Source organism: Chelonia mydas, chromosome 3, assembly GCF_015237465.2.
Source record: "Chelonia mydas isolate rCheMyd1 chromosome 3, rCheMyd1.pri.v2, whole genome shotgun sequence".
In the NCBI taxonomy this organism is placed as follows: Eukaryota; Metazoa; Chordata; order Testudines; family Cheloniidae; genus Chelonia; species Chelonia mydas.
The window spans coordinates 117,579,354-117,598,303 of NC_057851.1; the positions used below are offsets into that span (position 1 = coordinate 117,579,354).

At 44.3% G+C, this 18,950-nt stretch overlaps 1 protein-coding gene across 1 annotated transcript in view; it reads right to left on the reverse strand.

The window, feature by feature from the left end:
• The window catches only part of PLG (plasminogen), a 68,742-nt gene extending 54,604 nt beyond the window's left edge, over positions 1 to 14,138 (reverse strand). The window contains exon 1 of the mRNA XM_043544295.1: positions 14,052 to 14,138. Within this exon, the coding sequence (XP_043400230.1) occupies positions 14,052 to 14,100 (49 nt within the window). The 5' untranslated portion in view covers positions 14,101 to 14,138. The remainder of the gene's footprint in view (positions 1 to 14,051) is intronic.
• Positions 14,139 to 18,950: the final 4,812 nt, after the last annotated feature.

The window sequence follows — 18,950 nt, forward strand, 5'->3', positions numbered from 1 at the left end:
TTTCACGGACGTGCCACAGGTAATGGACACTTCTCCTCAATCCTCACAATCTGGGTATGCAGGGAACAAAGCACCTGCCTCGGCCAACCCTCTCATTGACTGTTGTCATACACAAGTTTTACACTCGTTTAATTCCATTGACTTCAGCGAGTCACTTCCAATTTACACCAGTGTAAGTGCAGACAAAGTCAGATCCAGAGTATCAGATATTGGAGGAAATACTCCTAGTCCTACTGCCCGCTACTGTCCCTACCACCCATAATCCCTAGCAAAGTAGCTAGGGTCTAGTAGTTAGTGTACTAGTCTAGCATTTGGGAGACCTGGGTTCAAGTCCCTACTCTGTTACAGTCTTCCTGTGTAGCCTTCGGCACATCACTCACCTTTCTGGGCTTCCATTCCCCATCTGTAAAATGGGGCTAATAGCACTGCCCTACCCCATAGGGGTGTTTTGAGGGTAAATACTGAAAGATTGTGAGGTACTCAGACACTCTGGTGACAGGCGCCATATAAATACCTTGAATAGATAGCTGGAGACCATGCTGTGGGATTCACATCCCTAGTGTCCTGTTGTATGATTATGGGGCAATGGCAGTTTACAGGCCAGCTATGGTTTTGCTCATCTCTAATCTCAAGTTCTATCTGTTTTCCAGAATAGTCCCACCTCAGATATTCATTGCTTTCTGTGATCATACAGGAAGCAGCTCCATTCTTACTCATCAGTGTCATGAATAGAAAACAACATTTGCTAATATCTTTGCACCTACAGAGCTGCTGCTCCTTCTCTTTTTTTTTTTTTGAACTGATTTAAATTGTGCACAAATACATTTGGAAGGTGTTTATAAGATAATTTTGGCTGAACTGGTAACTGGTAACAGACAAGAGAATATGAAAAATTCCTTGATGAAGATAGCAAAATACAAACAAAATAACTGATCTCAAAATGCAACAGGCTGTGCATTATTTTAACCTAAAGTCCAATTTGTTATAAATGCAGAAATGGCACAAAGAAATTAATTAACAGGCCCGTCAAATATCTGGAAGGAAACTAATCTGTTCTGGTTATATACGTGTCACTTATAAATGTTCCAGGGCTGATCCAGAATACATAACTGACTGTTTCATTGAGGTTCGGAGAGGGGTCAGTGTGGCTCACTTGTTTGGGATATGTGAGGTTGTGCTGGTAAAACTGAGCAAATGTCTTTTGGGGGTTTTTTCTTTAAAGATTTAAAAAATGATAATCTTCACAAGGGCTAATGACACTTCTGTTATGACAACATTTAGAGCAGGGTGGCCAATCTGTGGCTCCGGAGCCACATGCGGCTCTTCAGAAATGAATATGCGGCTTCTTTTATAGGTATCGACTCCGGGGCTGGAGCTACAGGTGCCAACTTTCCAGCGTGCCGGGGGGTGCTCGCTGCTCAACCCCTGGCTCTGCCACAGGCCCTGCCCCCACTCCACCTCTTCCTGCCTCCTCCCGTGAGCCTGCAGTGCCCTTGCTCCTCCCCCAAGCCTCCTGCATGCCACAAAACAGCTGATCGGGAGGTGCAGGGAGGGAGTGGGAGGTGCTGATTGGCGGGGCTGCTGGTGGGTGGGGGGTGCTGGGCGTGGGGACTGCGGGGAGCTGATGAGGGGCTGCTGACATTACTGTGGCTCTTTGGCAATGTACATTGGTAAATTCTGGCTCCTTCTCAGGCTCAAGTTGACCACCCCTGATTTAGAGAGACAAGGTGGGTGAGGTAATATCTTTTATTGGATCAACTTCTGTGGCATTGTAGATAATCAGAGAGTTATAGATGGTGAGCCCTCTGGGGACAAGATTTAGTTTCTTGCATTTGCTCAGTAAGCAGATGTCACTCGCTGTTCAGATCTAATTGGCAGGCCATTCTCGTGGCTTCTGCCAGTTAAGGACAAAAATGGAGAATGCTGCCAGGATATTGACGTATAACTTAAGCGTTGGCATAAGCAATTTTGTGAATTGATGAACAGATCACCACCAAGATGTAAACTACAACTTATTCCAGCAATGAACCTGGCAGACAACAGGCCAGTGACATTAGAGGAAGTGATGCTAGTGGTCAAATGGTCATGAAATGATAAAGCACCTGGTTTTGACAGGTTTCAGAGTAACAGCCGTGTTAGTCTGTATTCGCAAAAAGAAAAGGAGTACTTGTGGCACCTTAGAGACTAACCAATTTATTTGAGCATAAGCTTTCGTGAGCTACAGCTCACTTCATCGGATGCATACTGTATGCTTATGCTCAAATAAATTGGTTAGTCTCTAAGGTGCCACAAGTACTCCTTTTCTTTCTGGTTTTGACAATATCTCATTAGAACTGAAAACGAGGCCCAGATTTAGTTCATTGGCTTCAGAGAGTCATCTTAAAAGTTTGAGAAACTGGTCATATTCCAGAAGATTGGGAAAGGGACTGCATCATCCCTTTTTTCAAAAAAGGAGAGCGATCAGCTTGCTCAAATTATAGAGGGATAATGCTGCTGTCAGTCCCAAGGAAGGTGTTGATGATCAGACTACTGCACCAGCTGAAATACTGTTTCAATCCAAAAATGAGAGACAACCAGTGTGGTTTCTGCACAGGTCGATCTACCGTTCATGTTATATAAGCTCTGTGGAATGTGATTGAAAAATGACTCAAGTGACAAAAGGAAGTCAACATCATGTTTATAGACTTTGTAGCTTCTTTTGCCTCTGTGCATTGACACTGTGGATACTGCGGTGCCAATATGGAATGCTTGCAGACTTAGTGTGCCAAGTGGAGGAACTGAATCTCAGTGCATTTATCTATGTGAGCGCCAATGGTTGTATTACAGACTGGGTCTCAGGACTATGCCAGGTATGTGTTCTCTCGCATACATTATTTAATGTTTGAAAAAACTAGCTGATGACAAAGCTGACTGAGGCGAAAGTATGAGGTGTGAAATTTAAAGATTCATCTTTAGAGCATCTTGAATATATGGCTGTATTGTCTTACTTAGAGACACTACTGTCCAACTATGGCTAATGCTGAAAGAGCTGGGGAAAAGCTATCTCTGGAACTTAAGATCAATCGTGATATAACCAAAGTTATGCTGCGATGGCGTGCATAAGCCCCACACTGGTGAACTACTGATTAAAGAACAGCTCTGGGTCCAGAAAGCCTCACCTAGCTACATCAGCATGGCATGTTCACATTGGAGGCTAGGCTCAAAAGGGAGAAGCTCACCTCAAGCTGGGTGGACAAAGCAAAGCAGTTGTGTGCTGCAAGCTACTGCAGAGAAGCTACTAGGGCTCCACATGACCAAGGCCAGGTTTCACTGCCAAGTAACCACAGTGTCTTCACCCCACAGAGGTCAGGAATGACAGGTCACAGCTGATAGAGGAAGACTCTCTGGAGCACAATCAGAGAGCACTCCAGGGGGAATCAAGAAACAAACCAGTGACACTGACGGAAGAACCAAAACCAGGATAGGAAATGGCCCAAGGAACCGACATAAGGTGCCCACCCTTAAGCCACATATCTGAGCTATTATTCACAGGTTCTACAGCCAGACCATCACCACTATGAGACAGGGCACCAACACTCGCCACTGGGTGGTGCTGCAAAGTTCGGACTTCAACTCCTCCAACACATGTTGGAGAATGCGGGTACTGGCCAAGTCCTGTTAAAAAGACAGGAGGTGTAATGGTGAACCTGACCCAAAAGTGGCCATGGATACAGAAAATTTTAGTGAAATGAATGGTAGAGAGCAAGCAACGGCAGGTGGCCCAGCAACAGCAAGGTCAACTACTACTACTACAAGTGGCCCAGGAGCAGCACCAGCTACTCCAGGAACTGATAGTTCAGCATCAGGTGCAACAAGAACACCTAATTCAGCAGATGGCATCACTTTTGCAGCCTGAAGTGGCATCTAACACTTGGAGTCCTGGACCCTCATGGGACATCCTCCCCACTGGGCTGCCCATCAGACTTACGAAAACGGGACCATGAGATGACCCAGAAGCCTTCCTGGTCACCTTCAAATGGGTGGCCACCGCAGCCTGTTGGCCACAAGAACACTGGGCCACCATGATAGCCCCATATTTGATAGGACCTGCAGAAGCTGCCTATTGGGGCTTGGACTCCATAGAAGCATTGGACTACAACAAGGTAAAGGCAGTTATTGTCAACTACCTGGACATCAACCCTGAGATGTTCCACCAGCAATTCTGAAATGAGAGATACCTGCCAGAAGCCTGACCCAGGTGGTGGCCCAACACCTGAAGGAACAGTGTTGGCTCTGGTTGAACCCCAAGAAGCAGACCAGAGTACAGGTGGCAGAGACTATCCTGTTGCAGCAGTACAGGTTCTCCCAGCCAGCAGGAAGGAGTGGGTGAAACACCATCAATTGTCAATGCTGGCAGAGGCTGTAACCTTGATGGAGAAAGACCTGGCAGCCAATAGTCCAGCCTCAATGACACCTAGGATGGGAGCCCCCGGAACCAGGACACTGACCCCTAATGAGGAGCCTGCTAGGAGGGGAGGCCAAGGGTGGCTGAACTGGCGACCTACCTTTGTGTCACCCCCACTTGGAGAGCAGGACCCAGGCACTGAGGCAGAATGGCCACCAAGAGCGGGGTATGCCCACCAGGAGGTCCCATGGCCCCAGGAACAAGCCAGCTGAATGTAACCCGAAAAGGAGGTGCTTCGAGTGTGGACAGCAAGGGCATTTTAGGTGGGAGTGCCCCTTCATGGACTGCATCTATGGACAGGCATGGATGGCAGGCACCAGAGTTTGTAGGCAGGGCCTGGCAAGATGTTGATGCCAGTATGGGTCAACAGAGCTGAAATGATGCATCTGATAGACTCTGGGTATAGCCAAACCATTGTACGGACAAGCTTAATAGAGTTCCCTGATACATCAGCTGCTCTGCCCTACCTCCAGTCCATTCATAGGGACATGAGTCCCTGCAACAAGAATGCAGCTGATGGTAGGAGGTTACACTGGGACTTGCCAGGTCAGCCTAGCAGACACCCTGGCCTACCCAGTAACATTAGGGCAGGATTGGAAGTGGTTTGAGGGACTTCTCAAGCAGTGGAGCAGGGACTTCCCCACCTCAGAAATCAACCCAGGCCTGAAAATGAGGGGTTTATGGGCCAAAACACAATGGAAGAACCCGGAGAGTGTCCCTCCAGCCAGCCAGCAATGCCAACCCAGCAGCCTACTAGCACTGGGACACCCAAGGAAATAAGCCACAATTGGCTACCAGAAGATGAGGACTTTGTGCAAGAACAATGGGAAGACCAGACTCTGAGCTGGGCATGGTAACAGATAGCTGTTTCCGATGGGGAGGTGGGCAAAACCCAATGAGTAAAGCACTGGCCCCACTTTGAGCTTTGGACCTAGTGGCTTTACTGAGTGATGAGACCCCCAAACCCAGGAAACAGGGCGATGGCTGCTGGGACTCAAGAAGTTCCACTGGAGGCTTCTACACCGAACCCACTCAGTGTCATATGCCAGGTACTTGGAGTGAAAAAAGACGCAGGAGAGAGTGGTCCCTTAGATTCTTCTGGCTGGGAATCCACAAAAAAGGTGCTAGATTTTTGTCTTGTGCCCTGAATGCCAGCTGGCAGGGCCCAAAGGGCCCAATTCTGCTCCCAGTGGTGGGCATACCCTTTGAATGGGTAGGAAAGGATTTAGTGGGGCCCCTTGAGAAGATGCCACACAGTACCCTGAAGCCATCCCACTACACACAACAAATATGCCCACCATAGTGAATGAACTCATGAAGCTCTTCACCAGGGTCAGAATACCAAAGGAAATACTGATGGACGGAGGATCCAACTTCGTGTCCAAACAGACATAGGAATTGTGTAAACTGTGGAGGATCAAAGCCCTGAAAACTTCCATCTACCATCTGCAGAGAGATGGGCTGGTGGAGCAGTTCAATGGGACCCTGTAGGCCATGTTGCGGAAATTGGTCAACATGGATCCTTGACACTGGGCCCAACTGCGACCATCATTGCTATTTGTCATATGGGAGGTCCTCCAAACCACCACAGTATTCTTGCCCTTCAAGCTTCTGTGTGTAGACAGCCCAGGGGGATTTTGGACCTCCTTCACGAGGCCTGGAAGGAATAGGAGACTGGGGTGGTGGGCTCAGTGCCATATATGTTCCAATTTTCAAGAATAGCTGAAAATGCTAAGAGACTTTACTAAGGAAAACCTCTTGAAGGTCTCTTGAAGGCCCAGGAATGGGCCAACAACAAGGGGAAACAGTTGCAAACATTCAAACCAGGTGACAGGGCTTGTTGTTACTCCCAATGCCCGAGTCAAAACTATTGGCCCTCTGGCAGGGGCCATTTGAAGTGGTAAGAAGGGTAGGGCCAGTTGACTATGAGATCCGTCAGCCTGGGAGATAGAGGGAGACGCAAATTTATCACATCAACCTACTGAAGGCCTGGAAGACTCAAGATGGTCTTCTGATAGCCCTTTATTCCCCAGAACCAAAACTGGGGCCTCAAGCCATGACATCCACAGACCCAGCTCCTGTGCCAGTGGGGCCAGAACTCAATCCAAGGCACCAAGACCAAACACTGCAACTGACTGAGGCCTTCCCCATGGTGTTCTCAGCCATCCCAGGGAGGATGTAGCAAGTACAGGAGACTCATCGTCCCCTGCCAAAGAAAAGGTGGGAGGTGGTCCACTAAGAACTCCAGGCTATGCTGACACTGGGGGTCATCAAGAAGTCCCACAGTGAGTAAAGAAGCCTTATTGTGCTGGTGCCAAAACCCAACAGCTCAATGAGATTCTGCATAGAATTTAGAAAGATCAACATGATAGTGCTATTTGATGCGTATCCAATGCCCAGGTGGATGAACTACTAGAGAAACTGGGGAGCTCCGAGTATATATCCATGCTAGATTTGACTATAGGATACTGGCAAATCCCTATGGCAGAGGTGTCCCAGGAGAAGGTGGCCTTTCCTACTCCCTTTAGCCTCTATCAATTTGTGACTATGCCTTTTGGCCTACACAGAGCATCTGCCACCTTTCAGTGACTGACAAATAAGGTGCTGCAGCACCATGACCCATGGACGCCTTATTGATGATATAGTCATCTATAGCTACAGTCAGGAAGACCACCTACAATACATCATCATGGTCTGTCAAGCCCTTGGGAAGGCTTACTGCAAATCTGGCTAAGTGCCACCTTGGGCAGAGAGAAGTGACGTACTTTGGGTACCCCATAGGGTGGGGCCAGCAACACCCCCTGGTGGATAAGGTGCAGGCACTAACCCATGGTATGAACACATCTGCCAAGAAGCAGGTGCAACATTTACTAGGCTATTGTAGGTGACTTATGCCTGGCTTTGCCACAATAGTCGCGCCGCTTTCCCCACCCCCACCCCCATCTTACCGACCTAGTAAAAAGCACCCACCCCAGGAAGGCGCAATGGACAAAGATGTGTGATAGGGCCTTCAGAACGCTGAAGAACCGGCTAGCTCAGGGGCCAGTTCTCTTCCACCTCAATTTTTCAGAGCCTTTTATCCTTCAGACGGACATGTCAGAAGTGGGTCTTGCGGCCATGTTGTCCCAAGAAATAGGAGGTGAGAAACATCCAATATTGTACCTGAGTATGAAACTATTCCCACAGGAGGAGATTGAAAAAGAGGCCCTGGCTGTGAAATGGGTCATAGAGGACCTATACTATTATCTACTAGGGAACTCCTTCTTACTCTTCACAGATCACGCCCCCTTCTGCTCGCTAAATTCTATGAAGGACACCGATGTCCGGATTGAGATGGTACACCTCCTTGCAGCCTTATGACTTCCACATGCTCAACTGCCTGGGAAGGGCACACGCAAAATTGATTTTTTTTCCTCGGGATGGAGGAGGAGAACAGGAGGAAGGCCCACTGCTAGGCCCAAGCCTGAGGAGGAGGGTGTGTGATGGGGTGCATGAGCCCCACACTGCTGAACTAAGGGTTAAAGAACAGCTCTGGGCCCAGAAGGCCCTGCCCAATTGCACCTGCTGGGCATGCTCACATTGGAGGCTGGGCTCAGCTGAGTCTGGGCAGACAGAGCAGGGGAGCAGTTGTGCACTGCAAGCTTCTGCAGAGAAGCTACCAGGGCTCCACACAGCCAAGACCAGGCCCCACTGCCAGGCGACCGCAGGCCCGTAACCCCAGGGAGGCTGGGAACAACAGGCCGTGGCTGATAGAGGAACACCCTCTGGAGTATGATCAGGGGGAATCCAGAAACATACTAATGGCACGGACAGAGGAACTGAAGCCAAGGTAGGAAGTGATCAATGGCTCCATGTCTAGTTGGCAGCCGGTGTCAAGTGGAGTGCCCCAGGGGTCGGTCCTGGGGCTGGTTTTGTTCAATATCTTCATAAATGATCTGGAGGATGGTGTGGATTGCACTCTCAGCAAATTTGCAGATGATACTAAACTGGGAGGAGTGGTAGATACGCTGGAGGGCAGGGATAGGATACAGAGGGACCTAGACAAATTGGAGGATTGGGCCAAAAGAAACCTGATGAGGTTCAATAAGGATAAGTGCAGGGTCCTGCACTTAGGACGGAAGAACCCAATGCACAGCTACAGACTAGGGACCGAATGGCTAGGCAGCAGTTCTGCGGAAAAGGACCTAGGGGTTACAGTGGATGAGAAGCTGGATATGAGTCAGCAGTGTGCCCTTGTTGCCAAGAAGGCCAATGGCATTTTGGGATGTATAAGTAGGGGCATAGCGAGCAGATCGAGGGACGTGATCGTTCCCCTCTATTCGACATTGGTGAGGCCTCATCTGGAGTACTGTGTCCAGTTTTGGGCCCCACACTACAAGAAGGACGTGGATAAATTGGAGAGAGTCCAGCGAAGGGCAACAAAAATGATTAGGGGTCTGGAACACATGACTTATGAGGAGAGGCTGAGGGAGCTGGGATTGTTTACTCTGTGGAAGAGAAGAATGAGGGGGGATTTGATAGCTGCTTTCAACTACCTGAGAGGTGGTTCCAGAGAGGATGGTTCTAGACTATTCTCAGTGGTAGAAGAGGACAGGACAAGGAGTAATGGTCTCAAGTTGCAGTGGGGGAGGTTTAGGTGGGATATTAGGAAAAACTTTTTCACTAGGAGGGTGGTGAAACACTGGAATGCGTTACCTAGGGAGGTGGTAGAATCTCCTTCCTTGGAAGTTTTTAAGGTCAGGCTTGACAAAGCCCTGGCTGGGATGATTTGATTGGGGATTGGTCCTGCTTTGAGCAGGGGGTTGGACTAGATGACCTCCTGAGGTCCCTTCCAACCCTGATAGTCTATGATTCTATGATTCTATAAGTGGAACAGGGAACAAGAGTAAGGGCAGCAACCCATAGCTCATATATCTGAGCTATTATTCACAAGGTCCTGGCTTGCAACCCAGTGGAGCAGGGAGGGTCTGGGTTCCCCTGCCCCCAGCCATTGCCTATTGCTACTGGGCCCTATGGCCACTGACCCTCGCCACTGGGCAATATGGCCGCTCACCCTCGCCACTGGGCAATACAGCCCAGATCACCACCACTATGCGGTGATGCCAGGTTCATTCTTCAACCCCCCTGACATATGCATGCTTCCTATAAAATGGAAATGAATGACCAGCCAGCACTGCATGTAAATGGCAATGACATTGAATGGGTGTACAGTTTTATCTCTCTGGGTAATCAGTTGACAGCAGGGTGTTCTATATTTGAGGAAGTCACACGTTGGATCAATCTTGCATCAATGGCATTCTGAGTTGGGCGTAAGGATTTGTCTACACAAAAACTGGTACTGGTTTAAACAATTAGTTAAACTGGTGTGAGTTTGTGTGTAGACAGTCTTATTTGGATTTAAGGGTGGCTTGTTTTGATTTAGCTTCAACTAAATCCATTTAAAAACACTCCTTTAGCTAAATCAGTGCAAGTTGTATGTAAACAAGGCCTAAGCTAAGAAAAGACATATATGACTGGGTGATACTTCCATGCATTCAAAGAAGTTTTAGAAATGAACCTGCGAAGGGACAGGATGCAGATGATCCCAAGCTACTTAGGAGAGGACAATTCAAAAATACTGAATAGAACTGGAAACATACAATGGCTGTTGTATGAAAAAGGAACATCCCAAGGAGAGGACACCTGTACAAATAGTAATTTCCCAAACAAGGGACTCTAAGGGGAATGTTAAGGCAATCTAATAACTACTCACTTCAAAGGGACTATAATATGAGTGTTGTACATAACAAGATAAGCATCTTTTGACTCTGATAGGCTGAACCACAGCTTGTCTGTAAGAGCAGTGGTCACTTTGACAGATCTTCACAGGATGCCACACGAGGCATTGTGCTACACATGTGAGTACTTTATTATCTGATTTCTCTTTCCTTACCTACGGGTCTGTATCTGTTTAAATGAGCTTTTACAGGTCTGGCTAAGACTGCTTTGATACCATTTATATTATTGTATTATTATTTTTCTCTGTCTGACTCTAATGAACTTGGTTGCATTGAAGATCCCTGTGGTCTGAGACTGTTTGGGGGAAAGTAGTGCAGTCCATCCCAAGAGAGGGAAAGTGATCGGCCTAGCGCAGTGAGCACAGTCAATAGGGAAAGCCTAGTGATCCCTGACACAAGCCAAGTTACAGGGGGCCGAAAGTAACAATAACCCATTCCAAAGCCAAAAAGGAATCTTCCCTTTTATAAATGGGATTTATTGCTTAATGGTGAGGGTAAACTTGACACAAAACTAATAGCCACTTGACTGACTACACCTCCTTGATAAACACAATTCAAGCAGAATAGTCACACAGCCCTAATTCTGAAAAGAGACATTCCTGTGACCATAGTGGGCCTCTGCTGGCATTAGCCAGCACAACTTGAAAATGGAGTGATTTTGTTCATTCAAGTTCTACAATAATCACCCTGCAATATGACATTATTCTTAATCATCATTTTGCATCTACAGTATGCTAGGTGCCTTTCAGACAAATAAAATAGACAAAGAGGCAAATTCTTCTCTCAGTCTTATCAATATAAATTGAGACCCAACAGAAGTCATTAAAGTTGCTCTGGATTTACACTGGTGTTGCTGAAGGCAGATTTTGGCCTGTCATCCCCGTCCCTAGGAGCATATAATCTAATGGTAGACATGATGCAAGGGATGGTTACAAACAAGAACAGGGAGGACAGACAGGGTTAGGAAAACAGACAGGAGTTACAATATTAAGGTCACACGGTTACTTAGATTTACTACACACATATCTAGCTGATTCCACTCTTTACTGTATTCCCAGACAAAAATGGCATTACTAAGAAGTAAGATTGAGAGAACACATCAGTAATTTAGGATAAAATAAAGGGATGTTGTACTCATCTCAGATACATTCATTACTAATCCTGAAAATTCAGGGTAAAGGTTAAACTTAAAGAAGTCCAAACATGTTAAGATATGAAAATATATTGCTAGGGTATCCAAACAACCTTACCTCTGCCCCATAGCAACCCCATGCAATACCCATATGGTTGTGATTAAGGCATTTAGTGTTGATGGTCTAAAATTAGATTAAATTAATTTTTAAAGACATATGATTTTTTTTCTTTTCTTTTCCCTCATGGTGTCAGTACAGAGAGTAGTACTTTGAGAAAACAATGAAAATGTATGTGAATAACGTTGATGCTTTTATTCACCCAGCCCTGACCTTGTGACATGTGCCGCCTGCAGTTTTTTCTAAGTCTGTGGAATTCTCTACCATTAAAAAGATGTTACTTTCTTATTCAGAAAAGGGAACAAAGATTGACATTTACAGCAGTTTGAGAAAGGCCCATGAACAGATCGGCAAGGCAAATACTGGGTATGTTTCTTGATTACATTGCCAACAGAGGACAAAATCCTGTAAACCCCTAATCATATCAATAGTCCTCACTCACATAAATAATCCCTTTGCTTTCAGTTAGGAGTATTCATATCAGTAAGGACAACTCAGAAACTAGAATTTAAATTCACTTGGATATGCTTTAACATCAAATAGCTACTATATTTTGTGATAGAAGGGCCCCTCTGTAATATTTCTAAATCCTAACTTCCATTAGCTAGAATCTCTTCATACCTTTTACAAGTAACTATAACAGCTGTTTCTTTTATACCCCTCACTCCCACACACAACACATCCCTGTTTTCTTCTGTTATCTTTCCATATGATCTCTATGAAGATAAAGTTGTTACATAAACATATGAACTATTGCCTTGATTGTTAACCTCACTTTTAAAACTGCTATTGCAGCAGTTCATATAGACATATACAATGTCTGCGGGAAGAAATGCCGTCAGGCTTTGATATCTGAGTCAAGTTTCATTTGTACAGCGCACAGAGTACTTATTCAAAATCTCCATTGCATTTGCTGATCTTCATAAAACAGATATGTATTTTAAAAGACTTAACGTATTGTCTAGCATTTTATAAATCCTCTTGTTTTTATCTTTTGAAGAACTAATCTTATAGCATCTAGACTACTGAAGATTAAATTCCAATCTATTGAAATGCTTTATTGCCCCATACAAATCAGTAACAGGAAAGCCTCTTACAAGAAGCTGGCCACAGAGGAGACTAAAATCTCCGTGCTACAGGGGATATTTTCTTTTCTTTCTGCTTTTTTGAAAACACTTTGGATTTAAAAACAAACAAAAAATAACAATCTGTAATACTGCAATAAATAAATCAAAATCAGACAGCTTTGGGATATTTGATAGTAACTGATGTAATAAACAGACCTCGGGCCTCATCTAAAGCCCACATGGAGTCTTTCCATGGACTTAAACAGACCTCGGGCCTCATCTAAAGCCCATATGGAGTCTTTCCATGGACTTAAACAGCTTTTATATTAGGCCTGTATTGGCCTAGTTTTCAAAGGTGCTGAGCATCTTCAGCTCCCATTGACTTCCATGGGATTTGTGGTAGCTCATTACCTCTGAAAATCTGGCCACTGGTAAATCTGTTGCATAATTCATTAAAGTCATTTGTTCAACACAAAACATTGAAGGATGGTTCATCATTTTTCCTGGCACTTTAGCAAAGAGCAGAATAAATATGTGAGATCTCTGCTACCACTGGGCCTCTGTCAGAAGTTTCACGATTTACACCATTTAGTGTAGCCAATTCCTTTGTTTAACCGACCACTTATTGAATGTGGTACTGTATGACAAAGTTGCAAACAACTCAAGCTGTGTTGTTATTTGTTCTAAGGGCTGCCTGGTATGACACAATCACAAAAATTAGTGAGTATCCTAGTGGTGCATTTAGGGTGACCAGATGGCAAGTGTGAAAAATCGGGACGGGGGTGGAGGGTAATAGGCACCTATTTAAGACAAAGCCCCGAATATTGGGATTGTCCCTGTAAAATCGGGACATCTGGTCACCCTAGGTGCATTACATAGAATCAGAAGAACATATACAGCAGGAAATGAGACAAATATACTATTATATATAATGATATACAATATAGTGTATAATACATAACAATTACTTTAAGTATAGAGGGGACTACACCAAAATTTAGATCAGGAGATTCTGGAGCTTTGAAGGAATTCAGAATCTGAACTAGGCTCTGGATAGAAATATTGTGGTTCCCAAATACTAGCAGCAGCAGTTAGTCAGGACTGCAGGGTTCCCTTTCTGTAGGTACCACGCTTCGTCAGAGAGCCTTCATAAAGGAGCAACAAATAGAGATTTGAGAGAAGATAAGTGACCCTGGGCTGTGTGGCTTTCACGTAGATCTTTAAAGGCTAGCAACGTTACTAATTTGCACTTTTAAATATATAGGTCAATGTTTTCAGACTGGGGTGCCTAAAGTTTGGCACGTAAATAAAAGTGGCCTGATTTGCAGAGTTGCTGCACAGCCACAGCTCCCATTTTCCTCTCTAGGAGCTGTGGTTGCTCAGCACCTCTGCAAATCAGGCCCTTTGAATTAGGTGCCTAGATATGGATTTAGGTACCCAATTCCAAGCCCCAAATTTGGAAAGTTTGGCCAGAATCTCACTTTGATTAAAATGCAATATAAAGAAACCTTACCTGTGTATAGAAATAAAAATAACAGAAAGACGGCTTTGCTAATCCCCATTTTGGGACAGGCTGGCTCTGCGCTGAAAGCTGTGTTAATGCTGTGTCAGTTTTATTGACTCACACTCGACTTAGACAGCATCAAACAAACAAGATAGTCAAATTAAGTTAATCATTCTCCCGGTTCTGTGACCCACTCTGCCACGATCTAAATGTTCAAACATTACCTTGAATTGAAGATCTTACAAAATAATGTTTAAATGTTTGTATTAGATGCTGGGAAAAGATGAAAGCACTCTCCTATCATACAGGGCATGCTTTAGCTCTGAAATTGTTAGGCCTCGTTTTGCTAACCTAAAGACAGGGATAGCATTACTGAAAAAATACAAAAACAACGAGAAATCCTTGTGGCACCTTAGAGACTAACAAATGTATTTGGGAATAAGCTTTCATGGGCTAAAACCCACTTCAGCATGGAGTGAAAAATACAGAAAGCAGGTATAAATATACAGCATATGAAAAGATAGGAGTTGCTTTACCAAGGGGGTTGGGGGTATCAGTGCTAACGAGGCTAATTCAGTTAAGGTGGAAGTGGCCTATTCTCAACAGTTGAGAAGAAGGGGTGAATATCAAAGGAGGAAAATTATTTTTGTAGTGCTAACGAGGCCAGTGCAATCAAGGTGGACATCGCCCATTTCCAACAGTTGACAAGAAGGGGTGAGTATCAGCAGAGGGGAAAAGTACTTTTTGCTACTGAGCAGAATGCAAATACCTGCTATTCTGTGTCTTCAATGCCAAGGCCCTGATGCTAATCTCAGTTGCAATGCTGTATTGGCATAAATGCAGCTATGCCTGATTTATTCCAGTGTAAGCAAGAAGAAAATCAGTCACAAATAATGTTAACTGGGTTATATTGTCATTCTACAGTTTCATCAGAGAAATCCCTCTCTCATTGTATTTCAGTTTTAGACATACTCTAGGGTTGGGTTTTCTTGTTGATGTTTACTTACGGAGAAGGGTTTTTGTTTTATTTAATTCCTAACAATGTCTCACATGCCAGTAGCCACTATTGACCTTAGGTCTATGAGATCTATGTGGTTACAGTTGGGCTCCTCCTTTCCACAGACATAGCCACACCCACACAAAATCTTCTAGCCAGTGTGCCACACCCCTACGCTCACCCATGTTCCAAACTGATTTCAAAACTAGCAGAGATGGATTCCCTAAATGCCCTCTCTCTTTGGAAAATTGCACTTCAGCGCTGGTTCGTAGCCTTCCAGACTATGTTGGGCTGGTGGGGGAGCCTCACCTCAAGCTGTGGAGTCAAATATGCAAGTCACTCAGGATACCCTGAGGGAGAGGGAGCTCCAAACTGGCTGAGAATGGGAGAGGGTGTAAATAAATTAAGGAAGGGGGATCTGGATGGGACTCCACATGTGTTATTCTGCATAGAGGCCCATAAAACCTAGAGCTGTTCCTATCTTTAGCTCTGTGAAGCACTCTCATTTTCTCAACAGGATCCTTTAATATTCTGCTATCGAACTTCCTGCTGCAGTAGGAATTATTCTGCTAGGCCCTATCTGAAGCACTACAGAGATCAGGATCCCATTAGAGGCTCCAGAGAACCCTGGTAGCAGACTAGAGAAATGTGATTGTCATTAACAGCAGGGATTTGCCCCATTGGAAGAGAAGATGAGTTGTGCGGGAGGTGGAAATCAGTTCAGGGAGGTAGCTAATAATTGAAGGAGGGAAGGATTTGCTGTTCTTACAGAATGGGAAAAAACAACTGTGTGAGTGAAGAGAGAGGGATAAGTAACGAGCCCGCTCTTCTTCAGTTGACAGTGTGTGGATGGTTGTAGGACTAGGCTTGAGGCACTATTATTTCCGGGGAAAAAAGCTGAAAGTGAAGAATAGAAAATACCATAAACTTCAATAGTGGACAAACTTCTGGGAGCTACTCAGACCTTTTGACTTAGTCCCAAGAGACCTCCCTGCCTCCTCCTAAAATACCTGCCATTTCCTCCCACCCACATGGCTACCTTTAAACCTGCACAAGACCCAGCGTGTCTGTTAGTCTGCCATTTCAAAGTTCTTAGCACTCTGGAGGTTAACCCTTAGTTGAGCCTCAGCTAGTTCAGGAGGTTGTGTTGTCTAGTGGCTAGGACAGAGACAAGAAGCCAGGACTCCTGGGCTCTATTGCTAGCTCTGCCACTGATGTATTCTGTGATTTTGGGCAAGTCACTTTAACCTCTCTGTGCCTCAATTTCTCTATCTGGTATAGCAGTTACCTCAGAGGGTACTGAGAGGCCAATTTACTTAGCTTTTAAAGCTCTTTGATTCAAAAATAAACCCTGACTTTAGGGATTCATTTTAGTATTTTCAAAGATGCAGGCCCTTTTGTGAGTTCTGAAAAGTGTATTGGACAATTTTTTAACAAATTAACTCAAATGCTACTGAAATTAAAGTATCCCTGGCACTGATGGATGCCAGCCAGGATCAACAGGTTTCTCATGTCAATAATGTGGAAAACAGGGTGAGCTCTGCTGTCACTCAAGTACTGGGGACAGATTAACTTCAAAAAGATGAACAACAAAAATGAGATTTTTGGCCATATCACGACATTCAGACTGTAAAGCAATAAATTATTGGAATACCGCATGGGAGAAGTGATGGAAAATCAAGAGCCAGCTGCTTGTCTGTGGGTTGTAGAATTTCCAGATGGAATGGAATGCAGTGATCTTGTTGAATTTTTAAGTGTGTGGATGGATAACTAAAGGTGAAAACTGAAGAACAGGTTTAAATTGAAAGAGTCTGCAGATTCCCTATCAAAAGAATAGAACAGGATTCTACTAATAGAAATTCAAGAATTGTAATGGTCTCTCTGGACTGAGAGATCCAGATAGAATCCTAACTGCAGCCAGGAACAAGCAGGTCTTCTATACTGTACAATGGAAAACAACATATATTAGGCCAGATTCTCAGCTGGTGTAAATTGGCATAGCTCTGTGTGGCCAATTTACACCAGCTGAGGATCTGTTCCATTATTTTTTCCAAATATTTGCCCTAAATCTCAGGCTAAATGTGGGATGTCCACCCACCGGATAAGCTCTTGCAAAACTTAAAGTGGAAATAGCTCTCTTATATCCAGCTAAATTTAGGGCTTGTCTGTATGGGGACACTCAGGAAAGTTAATTCTAAAGTGAAATATTCTAAACTGAATTAAGGCCACTTTAATTCTGAATGAGCATGTTCACACAGGGGTTTAATGAAGTTTAACTAATTCAGTTATCATTCGGATTAATTTTCCTGAGTGTCCCCATGTAGACAAGACAGGCATACTGGGGGAAAAAAACACATTACTTGTCACACGGTGTCTGCAAGTTAACTTGTAAACAAGATCAAAAAGACTTCTAGCTTGGGCAGCAATGAATTGGACTGAAGTTCTCAAGTAACTGTTAGATTTGTTTAGTTTTCCATAAATCATTTGAATGTATAGAATATAGGGGGTCTGTGGAAACTTTTTACTAGAGCTGGGTGAAATTATTCAGCCAAAACTTTTTTTCTGACAAAAAATGCAAATTTGGTGAAACTGAAATGTGACATGAATTCACCACTTTTGCCAAATTGTTCATGTCAGAAAAAAAAATAAAAAAAGGTGAAATATCTAGAATTTTTTATTGAAAATTACTTTTTAAAAAAAGCCCTTCCATTTTATTTTTTAAAAAATTAAAGAATTAAAAAATCCAGACAAAATGTTTTGTTTTGGGTCAAATAAAACATTTCATTCAACCTGAAATGAATTTTTTTGACTTTTCAATTCACAATAAATTTCATGTTTTGGGGATGACCCAAAACAATTGTTTTCAGTTTTTTGGAATTGCAGCGATCCAAAAATCAGTTATTCACACAGCTGTTTTTTACATCTGTGTTCAAACTGTTCTGCTGTAATTTCTCACTATCTTCAGCTTGTTTTAGGAAAAAACAAAAGACTGCTTCAACCCTTCTTGTGTAATGAGCAACTCATTAGCTATGTCCTTTTTGGGGGGAAGGCTGGTGTAAGGACACTAAGGGTGCATCTACACTGTAGTTAGACACCTGCGGCTAGCCCATGCCAGCTGAGTCAGTATTTTGGGGCTCGGGCTAAGGGACTGTTTAATTGTGGTATAGACGTTCAGGCTCGGGCTGCACTCCAATCTTTGGGACCCTCCCACCTTGCAAGGTCCTAGAGCCCAAACGTCTACACTGCAATACACAGCCCCTTAGCCCGAGCCCCACAAGTCTGAGTCAGCTGGCATGGGTCCACCATGGGTTTTTAACTGCAGTGTAGACATACCCTGAGTTGCTAGCTTTCCCCAAGCTAAAGACCCTAGTATACTCCCTCCACTGTGTGGTTGTTTCTTAAGCTAGCCTCAGACCTGATTCTACCTCACTTACACTAGTATAATTCCATTGACTTCAATGATCTACACCCATGTAAGGGAGAGAAGACTCAGGCTTCCATTTTTGTCAAGGACAAAGATGCAGATTTGCAGATGTATTGTACCTCTGCATCATAATGGGTCAGATCGGGCCCCAAAGATCTGGGTACAGGAAAATATAATCATCTATCAGCATATTGAACAGGATGTAAAATTGCCCATATTGTATACTTTCCACCTGAAAGTAGCACATTAGGGTTAAAACAGAAGAATACCCCTCACTCCCTCTATCTACCCTCCTCAGTCCTCTTCATTTTTGGGCCTGTGTCTGAACATTAATTTTCACCCAGAGTTTTTAGCAGTATCCTGCAAGGCCAAACATTTGAAAAATATTCTCCTTCTAAATTGGAAGGGATTGTTGGTCTCTCTCGCCCTCTTTTGAATGACCGGCACTTTGTCTAAATCTCTATCCATTTCTGATCTGGTAGTGTTT